The sequence below is a fragment of the Eubalaena glacialis genome, chromosome 11 (genome assembly GCF_028564815.1).
Source record: "Eubalaena glacialis isolate mEubGla1 chromosome 11, mEubGla1.1.hap2.+ XY, whole genome shotgun sequence".
Taxonomy (NCBI): Eukaryota; Metazoa; Chordata; class Mammalia; order Artiodactyla; family Balaenidae; genus Eubalaena; species Eubalaena glacialis.
Genome location: NC_083726.1, coordinates 28232897 through 28249465, shown reverse-complemented (window position 1 = coordinate 28249465; position 16569 = coordinate 28232897). Strand labels below are relative to the sequence as shown.

Sequence of the window (16569 nt, the reverse complement as noted above, 5' to 3'; positions counted from 1 at the left end):
CTTCCGAGGTGAGTCCCAGAAGCCGCAGGACTTTATGCCCGGCCTGCCTCAGCAAATGAAATTAAGATACTTTTGTCCATATCCGCCTTTTCCTCATCCAAATTGACTACCACAACAAAAGCTGCCAGAGCAGGGGGCCTCTCTAAACCGTCTGCTGCCAAGTGCTGAGGTGATATCTACCACCCGTTCTCAACGTTCTTCCTGAGAAATGATGCTTTGGGGGCTGCAGGTGGAAAGGAGCCCTGGTCTCTCAGTGTCTGCCTATAATTAAGAACTGCAGAAGCCAAACAAATGTACAGTTGGCATCACAGGAAAAAAACGAGTCACCAGGGGCTAGAGCCACAAAATCTCTTCTAAGAATAGGGATTTCTCCCTTAAGTATTAATGGTTACCATTACTGTCGTTACTCCCCGTTAAGCCATGGGTCTCATGGTCCACCAAAGGCTTTCTATCTAATGTCCCATTTCACAGTTGTTCCCTGACTGGTGTGTGTGAGTGCTTTCAGGAAGAGGCCTCCTCTGCAGCTCTCAGACACCTGCCCTTAGAGACGGGAAGAGGATGTGCAGTATGTTTTTGGCTGTCAGATAACTAATGTTGTTCTAACCCACTCACTTCTTTACTAAACGACTAGCCTTACACAGATGTAAGATTATGAGACTAGATCTCTCAGATCTTTTAATAACCTAAGCTTCTAGATGGCATGTTGGTTAGTTGAGCTAAATAATTTAAGGGTCTTTAAGCAATAAAATAGACACCCATTAATCAATCCGTGCATAGTTGATCAGTGGTTGAGGAGGGAATGTGTGTTGCAGAATATTAAGTCACAGTTTTGAGACTTGGATGGCCTCTTATTTTCAGCTACCCAGGCTAGCATGTCTGAACAGGCAAGCTCTGAAAAACCTCTGTCCCCTTCAAAAACCTGACGTTAAGCACAGCTTACCTTCTCTTTACATAATGGCACAAATCAGAGCCCACGAACTAGTGGCAGCCCATTATTGGCCATATTATAAGATAATATTCTGGTTTCATGCTTCACAACTTGATTCCAAAATAAGTAATGTTATCTGTTTTAAATTCCTCTTTAAATTCTTCCGTCTGATAAATCTGAGAGAACCACCCAGAGAAGACACCAGGTTTCATTTATTTTTTTGGAAAAAGAAATAAGGAATGTTATCTGTTTTAAATTTCTCTTCGCTATTTAATGCACAAATACTTCACGTACATCCCAATCTTTGACACCCTTTTTTAAAAAAATTCAGTATTTTATATATTCAAAACAATTTCAGTTATTTACAGATCATAGAGCATGGAATTTATTTATTTAGATTTTAGTATAAGATCCCATGGACAGAGTTGGCCAACATGAGGCTTCTCTTTCTTGTTCATTTAACTCAGTACCATAGAGGGATACTACTGGAAATGAAGATATTCCCATTGATGTGATAATGATTTAAATGTTTCCCAGCTATGAAATTACCCTTTTATTTATTCAGGTAATTAAACTTGGGGATCAGAAACACTATGCTTTAAATCACTGTGTACTTTGGGAAATGCTTTTCAAGATCCAGAAAGAATAGTAAGCTAGATTTCAAGCAGTTGTTTCTAAAAATCAGTTTACTTAAGGATGTACCTTAAGTATGTGCATCAATATTTACTTCCTACTTATTGCATTATTTTCCTCCTTAATTTTAGAAACTTGGAGGCTCAGACCCTGGTTTAATGTGCCCTTCACTTATTCCTGAGCTACAAACAGTAATCAGAGAAGGTGGTTCATGTATGGTACTCGATCAGCCCATTCCACTAGACAGATTGGTTGTCAGAGGTCTCGATCCACTCCACATATCAGGTATGTGTCTATTTTCATCATTCAGCTCATCTGTTTGCTATCCCAGAGTTTTATGTTGGCCTTTTTTTGGTAACAGGACATGAATCTAATTTAAATCTTCATGAAAGATAATACTGGGTTCCTGTGTAGCTAAGTATCACTCACTCTACAGGCTAGTTATGGAAAGAGTATTGGACTTGCTTCCAATGCTTGGATGACCCAGCTCTGCCACTTGCTGGCTGTGTGACCCTGTATGCAAGGTACTTAAATTTTCTAAGCCACAGATTCATCTTGGTAAAATCAGGATAATATCTACCCCAGTGAGCTGTCATGAGAATTAAATGAAATAATGCAGGTAAAGCACTCAATAAATGATAGCTATTATTAGGATTGTTATTCTGTTAACCATTTTTAGTACTATTGCTATTGTTAAAGCACTGGTAAACCATGACATGCTATGCAACCCTAAGATATTTTATTGCAATTGCTCTATAGAAAAATGCCAGAAATAAATATATAAATATGTATATGTACATACATATACACATATACATCATGTGTACAGATCAGAAATGTATATTTTTGTTTATTTTTCAAGCATTTCCTGAGTGTCTCCTGTGAACCAGGCACTCTGTAAGTGCCCTGGAGTTACAAAGATGGAGCTCTCAGAATAATGAAAGATCAATAAATCCTGTCAGGAAAGCCCTGGGCCTCGGAGGGACTTGAAGGACATTCTGGCCTACTTAGTACTAGGTGGGTGGCAGCAGTGTTCAGAAGGAAGCATCCGTCATTCTTTCCTGGGGACAGGCTGCTAGAAGACCAGCAAAGCCAAGCAGGAGGGGAGTGCCTTTCTGTCCCAAGGGAGGAGCAGGAAAAGAGGGAGCACTGTCCATGTCCTGCCATTCCCACTCCAGCAGCCAAGCCCAGAGCACCAGTCATTAGCACAGGACCTGTGGCTCAGCAGAGCCACGTTACACAGTGAATACAGCAATGAATAATAACAATAGCAAAAATTCACATCATTAAGTTATGTAACTAAGTTGTATATTTAAATGTTTAACTCGTGAATGGATGCAAACTCTCTCCCCAAGAGCAGCGGGCTCCAATGAGGGGAAACCTGTATCCAGAACTAGAGCCTTCTGCCTCCCTTGTCTGTTCTTTCTGTGTCTACTAAGATTTGCTGAAAAGCAACTGGTCAGGCCTTAAGGCCTCTTAGATCAGATTTGGCACGGACCAATCACTGTCACAGGCCAAAGTCTGCATAAACCAGAGAGCTTTCCTGAGCAAGCCTAAAAAGCGGCATCTCAGAGGAGCACAACCTTCTTACTACAGTGGCCATAGATAGAAGATTCTGCCACGATAAATGGATGTGAGTGGAGGAAGGTGTCAGATCCCCCAAGCAAGAGAGGGAAGCAGCCGTGGGCTCAGGTCAGCCACAGCCCTGCCAGCCAGCTGGACTTTATGGGAAATCTGACATCACAGGATTCCCTTGGGAGATGCATGTTTTTTCTCCTGTATTCCTTTTTCTTTTTTTTTTTAAATAAAATCAATACCTTTTTAAAAACCATACTTCCACCATCTTTTGTTACTTTTTGACTTGTCACTACCATTTCATTTCTGTTTTTTAAATATTTTTCTCATTGCTCTGGTGGTTATTTTAACTGTTCAGATACAGTGCATGAGGTAGAATAGCTGTAGAGTGAGACAGAGTAAAGTCTGAAAAAAGAAGAGATTGTGCTTTGGAGTGACAGAGACCTAGTTTCAAATCCTGGCTATATTATTCACAAGCTGTGTGACCTTGGAGAAATTCACCTAATCTGTGCCCTCATTTGTAAGTGGGAATTAGTTGACCTTTTTTTTTTTTAATTGAAGTATAGTGGATTTACAGTGTTCCAAGTATACAACAAAATGATTCAGTTATACATACATATATATTCTTTTTCAGATTCTTTTCCATTATAGGTTATTACAAGATATTGAGCTTAGTTCCCTGTGCTACACAGTAGGTCCTTGTTGTTTATTTTATATATAGTAGTGTGTACCTGTTAATCCCAAATTCCTAATTTATCCCTCCCCCACCTTTCCTCTTTGGTAACCATAAATTTGTTTTCCATGTCTGTGAGTCTATTTCTGTTTTATAAATAAGTTCATTTGTATCCCTTTTTTAGATTACCACATATAAGTGGTATCATATGATATTTGTATTTCTCAGACTTACTTCACTTTATATGATAATCTCTAGGTCCATCCATGTTGCTGTAAATGGCATTATTTCATGCTTTTTTACGGCTAATATTCCAGTGTGTGTGTGTGTGTGTGTGTGTATACACATCACACACCACATCATCCTTATCCATTCATCTTTCGATGGACGTTTAGGTTGTTTCCATGTCTTGGCTACTGTAAATAGTGCTATGAACACTGGGGGTGCATGTAGCTTTTCAAATCATAGTTTTTATCTTTTCCAGATATATGCCCAGAAGTAGGATTGCTGGATCATATGGTAACACTATTTTTAGTTTTTTAATGAACGTCCATACTGTTCTCCATAGTGGCTGCACCAGTTTACATTCCCACCAACAGTGTTAAGAGGATTCCCTTTTCTCCACACCCTCTCCAGCTTATTATTTGTAGATATTTTGATAATGGCCATTCTGACCAGTGTGAGGTGATACCTCATTGTAGTTTTTATTTGCATTTCTCTGATAATTTGTGATGTTGAGCATCTTTTCATGTGCCTGTAGCCATCTGTGTATCTTCTTTGGAGAAATGTCTATTTAGGTCTTCTGCCGATTTTTTGATGGGTTGTTTTATAAGCTCTTTGTATATTTTGGAAATTAATCCCTTGTCGGTCGCATCATTTGCAAATATTTTCTCCTATTCTGTAGGTTGTCTTTTTGTTTTATGGTTTCCTTTGCTGTGCAAAAGCTTTTAAGTTTAATTAGGTCCCATTTGTTTATTTTTGCTTTTGTTTTCATTACTCTAGGAGATGGATCCAAAGAAATATTGCTGCTTACTGCTGCTTAAAATATCTCCTTAATTTATATCAGAGAGTGTCCTGCTTATGTTTTCCTCTAGGAGTTTTATAGTATCTGGTCTTACTTTTAGGTCTTTAATCCATTTTGAGTTTATTTTTGTGTATGGTGTTAGAGAACATTCTAATTTAATTCTTTTACAATAGCTGTCCAGTTTACCCAGCACCACTTATTGAAGAGATAGTCTTTTCTCCATTGTATATTCTTGCCTCCTTTGTCGTAGGTTAATTGACCATAAGTGCGTGGGTTTATTTCTGGGCTTCCTATCCTGTTCCATTGATCTTTGTATCTGTTTTTGTGCTGGTACCATACTGTTTTGACTACTGCAGCTTTGCGGTATAGTCTGAAGTCAGGGAGTGTGATCCCTCCAGCTCCATTCTTCTTTCTCAAGATTGTTTTGGCTATTTGGGGTTAGTTGACCTATCTTATACAGTTGCTGTGTGGTTTAAATGACACAAAAAGGAAAAAAATACATAGCACTGTGCCTAGTACATAGTAAGTGCTGAATAAATGATGTCAACTATTAATTGTTAATCATTATATTAGAACATCAGGGAGAAAAAAGCTATTCCTGACCATTTATTATCTCCTTATTTTATTTTCTAAGCCTAGCTATACCAGGTCCTTTTGTTTATTAAGCCCTTAGTAGCCATATTACAAACTAAACAGATGAGGGATACCTTAAATAACTGAGAACTACAGTTACAATTTTGAGGAACATGGATTCTGAAATCCAGCCAAGAACAACAACCTGATCTTTAAAGCCTCACTTACTACAGGGAATTTATAAGGAGAAAAATCAGGGAGTAGAACAAAAACAGCCAGATCTTTTTTCCAGAAAGTCATTTTCATAGGTTTAAGTCCTCTCACCCCAGAGAAGCTGGACAGAATTTCATGACCTTGACAGGCTTTGTTGTGTAGAATTTAGGAATTATGAGGTTTAGACTATTACAATCTGTAATAGTGAAGTAGTTCTTGCAGTTAAGAAAATAAAAGCCTCACATTTGCTTTGATTCTGAAATGAGGCCCAACTTGCCTCAGTGAGTCTGAATTAAACCCACAAACTTCAAGGAACAGAAATAATGACTGTGAGCAAGCATCAGCTTAATGATCATCCAGGAAGTCAGTGTTCTCCTCCTCCTCTCTGAAGTACTTGTTTTGACCCAGAGCCAGCCCTGGTTTGGTTTTGTTTGTTCCTAAACATAAATTGACTGTAGAAAGAATGTATAGGCTGCAAAATTTTATTCCTGGTGCTGTATAAATAATTCAAGGAAGACACTTTCATTTTAAGAGCTCCAGCTGTATAAAAAAAGGAAAATCTGCTCTCCTAGTATCTCCTATCATTTCTTTAAGAGACCAGCTAGGAAATGACAGAACAGACTGTTTCTTTTCAAACACAGAAACCATGCCAACATTTTTTTTGTTTGTTTTACATTTCACATAATTTGGTGGATGTTGGATTTTATTTGAGTCCATTTTTTTGGCTTTTCTTGGACTGCCGTGAAGCATTCAGGTGGTTTTGTATTTTTGCTACATCTTAATTTAACTGTTGTTTTGATGTGACTTCCCTTTAAGTACAAAAATAAAACATTTTTAAAAGGAGTGGTGGAGGTCAAAGAAACAATGATTGTATTATTTTTCGTATTTGTATTTATATTTTACACACACAAAATCTACCTATTATGCTAAGCTTTTTCCTTGGGAAGGAACGCATTTTCCATCACTTAAGCCATAAATGCATGTATTTCCTCAAGCCCCAGAAGTCATTGGCTAAGGAAGAAAAGGTTTTCATATTTAAGTGGGCTCTCTTTGGACATAGCAGTGAAGTCTTGGTCTTGGAATCAGATTCTTTTTTAATTGACATAAACCTCCCACACTCATTAATAAACAAACAAAAATCCAGGTTCTTGTACTGAGAAACTGTGGATTTCATATTAAATGCTTTGGCTCTTTGTCTTTAATGTTTTTCTAGTCTTTGGGCTGAGAAATTCTTTCCTCATACAACATGAAAACAGCTATCGACAGTGTATAGCAGCATTCTTATTACAAGCCCAAACAGAAAACATCAAGGTATGTATTTCAATTTTGTAGGTTTTGATTCTTCAGACTTAAGGAAAAAAATCACACCCCAAGCTCATTAAGGAACAGTGAATGGAAAGTTTTGTGTATTTTCCTCTCCTGCTTTGGGAAGGGGGTAGGTTGGAAGGAGGGGAAGGATATGAATATCTAGACCATACCAGGCTCAGAAACCTCAGAACTGACCATCTTCTTACATCCCCAGTGTTGACACAGCCTCCCTCATTTTCTCCTGTGGCAGAAGCTCAAGAGCTGCCTCTGACTTCTGGGGGGTCTGTAGGAAATGGGGGGAGAACTGCTTTGGATTGCATGCTTGATTTTTAAGATGCTCTGATCAATTTCCAAAGCCCCAGTATGCAAATAGTATGATGCCAGCTTAAGTGAGGGGCTCCTGCAGAAATGAACTGTGTCAAGTCTTCTCTTTACCCTTTGAAACTATGCTACTGTTTTTACAGCTATGGAGCTGAAGAGCAGCTGCCTATCTGACTCTGGTTTCTTTATCTTAGAAGTTTCCATTTTTGTCTTTCCCCTGGTAGGCTTTCATCAGGGCAGCAATGTGGCCAGACAATTAATGGAAGACTACATTATTTTCAAGGAGTCAATTTCCTCCCTCAGTCTGTTTTTCAAGTTATGCCACTGATTAATAACTTCTGTTTCCACACAAAGTGGAAATTCAAGAAATTCAGCTTTCAAACTACTTATATTCCCAGTATTCATCTTATATTCCCAGTATTCATCTTTGTAATTAGCCATCATTGACTATTATGGTTTCTTGATTACTCACAACTGTTTATCCAACTTGCATACCATACTCATCTAATCCATTTGCATTTTCATATGTGATTAGAGATATTTATGATATATTCGATTTAAGAAAGAAAATGGGAAACATATGCAAATGTTTCATCAGTCTTCAGTTTTAAAGAGCGAGTCAACAAATACAAAGGGAAATATTAATCCAAATATGTGAGAAATTTAACATTCTCTTCTCTCTATATATTTCTTTTTTCTTTCTTAACAGAAAACATGGATTGCACAATTAACAGCAGCAATCTGTTGCTTCACCAAGAGTCAGGAAACCAAGAAGATGTCCTTATTCACTTTGCCTGCAGAATCCTCGGAAATTTAGGGACCTAAAACAAGTGGCACACCTTTTTAGACATTAGGGATTAAGGTATTCTTTCATTCAAACTTGTAACACTTACCTAGTAATGAGCTAAAAGAAAATGTGCATTTTAAAGAAGTTCCAGAATTTAAGCTAGGAAATTCCTCAGGGTAGAGTAATAACGGCTGCAACAAATTTGAACCGGAAGGAATTTCTTGGTAAGTGTATACATGCTGATATCCAGACTATGTTATAGTGCTTCAGTCAGGCTTGCAAGAGGGGCGAGGGAAGTATGATGCTATTATAATTCGTAAAAGGTGAATGATCAGGTAAATGCAGTATCAGGAGGAAAACAATGCCCACTGCTTGCATCTGATATGAATTCTAGCATCTTACTTTGTGTATATCTGTAATGAAACCAAGTTTCCTACATGACTTATAAATCAGCCTTACTGCTCTACAGTCCTACCTCATACAAAGTTTGATTGCTCTTTTAACATACTAAGCAATGAATAATAAGGTCTCCATCTTAGCAGTTTTTAAATTCCTAGTCGCCAACAGTTTATTTATCTCAGGTATACTTTAGATAACTCTTAACATGGAAGGAGAAAATCCCAAAGACTAAATTCCATTGTTTTAAGAAAGAAAAAGCAAATATCTGTTCCAGTTTCACCAGTTAACAGTTTTACTTGGGAAATTTCATAGAAATAGTAGGGTATCTTTCTCTAAATTTCATTTTTTGAAGAACAGTGGAGTTTGTCATAAAACTTCTTTCTGGTTTTGAATGTGTGTGTGTGTGTGTGTGTGTGTGTGTGTGTGAGCACAGTACAGTTACTTCGTCTTATTTGGCAGGACTTGAAACATCATTAGAATTTCTTAAGAAAGATAGCTTGAACTATTATCATGGTGGAATATACTATTAACTGCATGTAAGGAACTAGTTCTTATAGTCAGATTATATCAAAAGGAAATCCACAGATTTCAATTTCAGACATGGTATCTTTTGCAGTTTCCAAAATGGAAGTAGTAAATTTATCAACTTGGACTGCAAGACAAATGACACCTTAACTGATCTCCTTAAGCTGGAGAATGGGATAGAAAGGATGATGCTTGGGGAAGTCACGTGCACAGTTAATTCTTTGAGAAAAATGTGATTTCACCATGTAAACCAGGCAGTATAGACAAGTGCAGCATAACAGTTCTTTTTAAGGGCCAAGCACCATTAGAATGGAGGGTCACAGCCCCTGTATAATAATGTCATATTTATTAGGAATAAGTGAAAATGAAAGGAAAATCAGGAAAGCAGTAACTATGGTCAATGCCTAAGAATAAATGAGAAAAAAAGGCAAAGTACAGGAGAACAAATTTCAAGTGAGTTCTTAGAGATGAAAAATATGTATTTTTTTTAGAAAAAAATTAACAATTGTCTTGCAAGGATTTCTAGATATCAGTCAACTTAGGAAAAGGGCAATGGACTAGGTGATCTCCCAAAATTCCTTTTAGTCCGAGTCCAGTAAACATATATTTGTTTATATGTATAAAACTATTTTCTCCCTTAAATCTCATTAAAGGGAGAAAAAGATTGACTAAATTAACATGTAAATTTAATTAGTTAAGATGTAAAACAGCTTTAAAATATGCAATATGCAAAGAAATATTAGCACTTCTATGTTCACTGCAGCACTAGTCATAATAGCCAAGATGTGGAAAAAACCTTAATGTTCACCAACAGATGAGTGGATCAAGAAACTCTGGTACGTACATACAGTGGAATTCTATTCAGCCTTGAAAAATATGAAACAACATAGATGAACCTTGAGGACATTATGCTAAGGGAAATAAGTCAGTCACAGAAAGACAAATACTGCATGATTCCACTTACATGAGATTTCTAAAATACTCAAATTCATAGAATCAAAAAGAGTGGAAAGGTAGTTGCCAGAGGCTGGGGGTAGGGGGAAATGGGGAGTTACTAATCAATGGGCATAAAGTTTCAGTTAAGCAAAATGAGTAAGCTCGGGAGATCTGCTGTACTGTACATTTTTACAAGAGTTGTCGAGAGTTGTACTACTCTCAACAAAAGTAGTTGTACTACTTTTACAATGAGTAGATCTCATGTTAACTGTTCTTACCACAATAAGATAAAACTTAAAAGAATATACTATGTACTTAAAGTGAAATTCTATAAAGCTCATAAGAGAGCATATCTAATATATAATATATTAAGTGCTTGAGGATATACACATTATTCTCTTCAGAGGGAAACACATTAGAGTAAAATGAAAAATCACTTCTGGAACTTTGGTTTCCAGGGGAAAAAAATCAGTAAAAAGCAATGGTACATTGAGCCTTGAAATGGTCACCTGGTTATTAAATGTACAATGAAAGAGGAGATTAATATTGTTTAGTATTTTTTAGTTTTGCTAATTTTTCTCAATAATGAATGAAATGAGAAGGGGATGTCTCGAGCAAAATAGCATTAGTAATTTCTCTTGAAATATGAACTTAATTACTATTCTTAGTTGAACATTAAAGCACACCCATTGTGAGGCTGGGATTGACATATATATACACACACTATTGATACTATGTATAAAATAGATAACTAACTAATGAGAACCTACTGTATAGCACAGGGAACTCTATTCAGTGCTCTGTGGTGACCTAAATGGGAAGAAAATCCAAAAAGGGGATATATGTATACGTATAGCTGATTCATTTTGCTGTACACTAGAAACTAACAAACACAACATTGTAAAGCAACTATACTCCAATAAAAATTAATTTAAAAAAATAAAGCACACCCATTGTCTGTCTATATCCAAGTGCAAAGTTCTAAATCTGTAAATAAATTAATGTAAAATGGCTACTATCTTACCTCTTTTAAATAGACAAAATAATTTAGTCACAATATATCTACTAGAAATTATTTTTAATATCTTTAGCATATTTTTTAAAAAAGCAACAATTCAATAAAGGATTCTTCCATTGTTCTTTATACAGATTCAAATGTTATATAATTTATCAGTTACATTTATAATCAATAACCTTCCACTCACTGAGTTTAGAAACCACAGTATTTACTGAGCTAAACTCTCTCACAAATAAGGCACAACTACATGATCACAAGTAGTAAATACAATGAATCCAAAAACTAAACAAAATATTCATGCAAAAGTATCTACAGAAGTTATGAATATATGATCCAGTTCAAGAAGTACAGAATGTCATATACATAACTGCATCATGTTACAATAAATTCACTACTTCTACAGGGAGAGAACCTAGCTATTTCCAATTCTATTTTATACAATTTTACATAAATTTAGTAAGTTTATGCACAGTATTCACATTTGCAACAATAACTGATCATTAAAATTCAGGCAAACGGCAATTAAGACAATAATGTGTGGTACATTATATAATTACAGAATACCATTCATCAAGCGCTTGTCTAGGAATACTAAATTGATGGCACGTTTAAATTTTATGGATCAAATCATCCATGGTTTCATAGCCAAAGTGCATTTTAAAAAAACTGCTATAGTCAAATAGGTCATGAATATCAAAATATATGATCATAATTCGCTTTCCACTTAAAAGCTAAACATCTTTATGCAAATGCAAGGTTAAAAAAAAGTGGCTTTAAAGTTCCCAAAACTATAAAATAATCATAAAGCCTTTTCAAGAGAGATGGGGAACTAACAAATTTGGCAGTTACTATGTAACATTACTGTGAAGAAACTATTAAACTAGCTAATTCCACATTAAGAGGTAGTTGAACAAAATTATACACTGCATTGAGGTTTTTGTGTTTGTTTCCCACTTTTCTTCAAAATAAATCCTATACCAGCAGCTTTGTCTTCTTTCTACTAAAAATTCTGTAGGTATATTTTATTGTACACTAACCCAGCAAGACTTGATTTTAACTCACGTTTCTGTGCTTGGGTTTAGAATTTACTAACACGTGATGCCAGTAGGCTTTGCATTAGAGCTGGGACGCCATACGTGCCAGCTGTAAATCACTGACAAATAGTACCAGCAGACATCTAAAATGTAGAACCAATAAGCACTCAGAAGATGACTTTTTAATTAAAAGAAACAGAAAACCCTTTAATTTTTGTTTCCAAAACACCTTATTGGTGAAATTAATAGCAAAATATTGTTTCATTTCTAAATATAATAGCCTAATTATTTGGGGCCTAGGAAGTGAGATTAGCTAGATGAAAAGTAGAAAATCACTCAAATACATATGGTTGTATTTGTTGTCCCCACAATTTTTTATGAATATGTGGGTGGGGGGACAAGGCAGGGAAAGGCCTTCAGTGCACCCAATTAGGAGATGAGTGAACAGATATTCTAAGCCAGAAGAATTCCCGTGAAGTTTCATATCATAAAAAAATAATAACAATGGTGCTGTGAATATGTTTTTCCAACATGCTTATTAATTTACTTATAAGTGTAGAATTAAGACTATTTGAATTTATATGAAAATGCATAAATGATTTTAGCTCAATTTTTATTATCCAACTTATTTTTAATAAAGATCCACTGTATTTCTTCATTCTGTACGCTCAAGGATATATGTTTATCCGAGTCCAGGGACTCAGTCAGGGTCCTTAGTAGCTACTGACAACAGAGTTTACTTAAATGGGTTTTTTAAATAATTAAATGAATATATGGCAATCTCTTTGTTTGTATATATTATAGGAAGAGCATAAACATGATAATGTGATTTCAGCATGATATTTGAAAGCAAGTGTACATTATAAACTATGTATTGTAAATGAAATATTAGCTCCCATCCTTCCCTATTACCAAATGATTGCACTGAATGAATATATATCTTTACATTTCTTCTTAGAGTAATAAACCAATATTAATGAGTTTTCTCTTCAGATGTTCTCCAATTTTCCAAATTAATAAGACTATGATAAATTAAAGTTCAATTCCATTGTTCAGCATCCAAATAAGCTAATTTTTAATTACCCTCAATTTGCCATTCTGTTTCAGTTCTAGTTATAATTTGGGGATTCCTAAATACATCTGTTTTTGGCAATACTCTATTATCCAACTGTTATTTCAAGGTAATTTCATAGCATTATTTTTGCAAAGTAAACAGATACACAGTTGATATGGAACCCCAAACTCTGAACCTTTTAAAATTTAAGTCAAATTTAAAACTTTAAAAAATTCTTCCCTATTAGGTAAGAAGAGAATATAAAGCAGAATATTTAATGTCTGCTTACCATTTTGTATTTGTTTTCACAGATAAGACTATAGCAATATCAGTTACTAGCTTTAAGATGCAAAATCTATAAAACAATTACAGTGAAGCTGAGCTATGCTTGAGAAGGTTAAACCAAATTACCTTGAAAAAAGCAGATCCATTAAAAAAGCAAATTCAGATTCTTGATGCTGGAGAGACAAAATGAGGATATAAAATGAAGGCTAATCTCAGAAGACTTCCCACTTAAACAGAGAATAGGACCATTATACAACTTCTATTATTCACCTTCCAACTGGGGATGAGGGTGGGAAGTTTTGTAGGATTCTTAATTAAGACTACGTGGGAGTTTCAAAATGAAATAGAAAAAGACAAAAAGAAAAATTAACCCTAATCTTTAAAATACAACCCAAGGATAACCATAAAATAAACAAATTAATTTTCCAGAGGTTTTCATAAAATCCACCCAAGAGAATTTAATCAATATTGTTAAAATAAAAACCATGTTTGAATTCATGGTTAATATTTAAATATAATCTGTATTTGGAACACTTGAGTAGTAAATTTGTAACATAACAATGCAACTGAGCTATGGACCTGTGTGTAAGGGAAAAAAAGCTTTATAGTTCTATGCATTTCACAATGAGAATATTTAATATAATTAGTGTGTTACTGTACAACATATCTGATATGGTAACATCACCCATGTACATTTCTTGATACTAAATGTGGGAGAAAGAAGAAGTAAGCTATGGAAGTGCATTCATGTCATTTCTGAACAATGAAATTATATTTAAAAAAATACATTGCTATTTTCCGTCCAAAATTTATTTACATTTCATTGGCTACTTCTAAACTTGGCATGAAAGCTGTTCCGGGGTAAATGGAAAAAAGTAATGAAAGATGGGCTCGAGTCTCACAAAAATAGAAGAGTTTTACTTGATAACATTCCAAAATATATGAATTCTAATTTGGTTTAGTATTGCAACCACTGTCCAAACCGAATAGTAGTAGTCCAAGATCTCTATTAAGTGTATTTATTAAAAATCTAATGTTAGTGTAATATTACTCTGAAGTTGAGATAACCCATTATCCTTGCAAGTCATTGAAACATGCATCACAGACACGAACAGGCTTCTTGGAAGAAGGAGTTAAGGCATTTTTGGCTGAACACTCAGCACAGAAGATATTTCCACATTGTCTGCAGTGATGCTGTAAATACAAAAATTAAACATTTTTAAGCATAAAAACTATACCAAAAGTATTATGAGACTACAAGAATACAGCAGACTTCACTGTGAAGGTATACTAACTTTCAAGTGATAAGCATTTAATAATATAAAATCTCAGTATGTCGATTTAATCCCTTAGTTAATTTGAATGCTTCCTATTTAATCAGATACTGTACTAAACATTTAATATGGAATTTATCTTGGAATTCTCAGAAGAACCTTAGGAGGCATTTTAATGCCTTAATAAAGTGCTTAATAAAGCACTTCTATCAGGTGAAAAACTTCCTATTTGCAAAATGTTTCAGGCATAATTTCTTCAATAGGAATATAAACTTGAAACATCACATAATGGCATTATTTTAAATGATTTTTTTATCTCTGCTTTTTCTTCCTTTAAGAGAACCTAATGATGACTAAAACGTATGAGTTTAATACTGATGCACTGGTTCAGAAAATGATTATCCAAGAGAGTAACTCAGTAGGAAGGTAATAACTGAATTTAAAACTAAAATTGAAACACACTAACCAGGAACAAGATTTCATGAAACTTAATTATTCTATGTAGTTGTAAATTAAAGTTAATAAATGGCAAAACTTTTAAAATCTGTCAAATGCAGGACAATTTCAATGGTTAAAACATTGTCACTGAGGAATAAAATCAAGAACTATAGCAATATAACAAAACCATTTACCCGTCTCACTGTTACTGAAAAGCCTTTCCCACAGGCCATACAGTTTTGTACTTCATTGTCTTCAGCCCACTTTCTATTCAACGCTTGTGTATGTTTGATCTATTAAAAAAAAAAAAAAACATTATAATATTCAATGCTGTAAAGAATGATTGATAATTTCTAATTTGGTGGCCAAGTTTTAAAATGGATAAAATTTTAAAAATCAGAAATACTTTGGTCAACTTCCATTATCAAAAGTTGTTACATAATTAAGTCTGAATGACAATAAATAAATAAATAAAGCAAAGCAAGTTTTATTCCTCAAAGGCATTGGTAATTTCTAACCTTTGGTGATTTCCCATTCATTCTAACCCTAAGGATCAATCCTTCCTTGGAACTCTGAGCATATAATCAGATCACTTCTTTATCACATAGCAACTCATTCATTCCTTTGTGTTCTTGACTTTTCCCAATAATGACAATTCATGAATGACGTGGCTCTCTAATCATTGGGGTCTCAGATAAGTTCTTTAAATCTTATATTTAATTACCCGTAACACCTGCAATACTGCTACACAGGCAGTAGCCATTCAAAAGTATTATTAAATATGAGATTTTTTTTAAATGTTGAAAATATGCTTTTCACTGAGAGGTAAATTCTAGACTAAAAAACTGCCTCATACACCAGGTGACTTACCTGAAGGGACTGATTCTCTCTGCCCAGTTCCTGCACTGCTGCAGTTGTATTATCCAGCTTTCTTTGCAATTCTAGTACTTTGGTTTGAAGCTTTTCTATTTCACCTTCTCCTTTAAGACACCTGGAATAGATTGCAAAAACAATTCATTTTTAAAAAATCATTAAAGACCCTCTCTGAACACAGATAATGAACTACTTTAGTAACTTTAAGCATAATACATTAATTTCAACTCTGTTGTAAGGGTTAATTTTTCAATGACTACTTAAATACCTGCAGGAGCACTTTTCTCAAGACTTCTATTTTTTTAAATGTGGACTACAACAACCTTTTTATCACTTAGCATGGAAATAAACTAATTTTACTAGACATCAACCACCTTTCTAGTAGTGCCCTCCTTTCATCTTGATTATTCTGAACCGTTGCTTCCAATACTGCAATTTCACCCCGTAAGTCGTCCGTCTGTTTCTCAAGCTCACTGACTCTCCGTTGACTGGACTGCCACTCCTTCTTTATGGTGCCCAAGTTTTCATTTAATGCTGTAATCTGCATGGTAAGTTTAGCCTCGTTTTCTTCATGCTGCTTCATTCCTACTTCTTTTTCTTTTATTTCGGAAAGCTGAGAAAAGGAAAAACAGTGGGTAAAAAACCTATTACAAAAGTAGTGCAAAATTTAAGTTGTTGAATTTTAAATATTGGCAACA

The 16569-nt window shown here is 34.9% G+C and overlaps 2 protein-coding genes across 4 annotated transcripts in view; one reads left to right on the top strand and one right to left on the bottom strand.

Moving 5' to 3' along the window:
- PLEKHG7 (pleckstrin homology and RhoGEF domain containing G7) overlaps positions 1–10807 on the top strand; it is an 84878-nt gene extending 74071 nt beyond the window's left edge. The window contains exons 15-17 of the mRNA XM_061205530.1: positions 1693–1846; positions 6833–6930; positions 7958–10807. Coding sequence (XP_061061513.1) covers positions 1693–1846; positions 6833–6930; positions 7958–8065 — 360 coding nt within the window. The 3' untranslated portion in view covers positions 8066–10807. The remainder of the gene's footprint in view (positions 1–1692; positions 1847–6832; positions 6931–7957) is intronic.
- A 2622-nt stretch (positions 10808–13429) lies between these two features.
- Positions 13430–16569, bottom strand: part of EEA1 (early endosome antigen 1) — a 125016-nt gene continuing 121876 nt past the window's right edge. For all 3 annotated transcript variants that reach the window (XM_061205423.1, XM_061205425.1, XM_061205424.1), the window contains 4 exons: positions 16246–16484; positions 15869–15989; positions 15193–15291; positions 13430–14480 (listed from right to left, as the gene is read on the bottom strand). In XM_061205423.1, the coding sequence (XP_061061406.1) occupies positions 14358–14480; positions 15193–15291; positions 15869–15989; positions 16246–16484 (582 nt within the window). In that variant the 3' untranslated portion in view covers positions 13430–14357. The remainder of the gene's footprint in view (positions 14481–15192; positions 15292–15868; positions 15990–16245; positions 16485–16569) is intronic.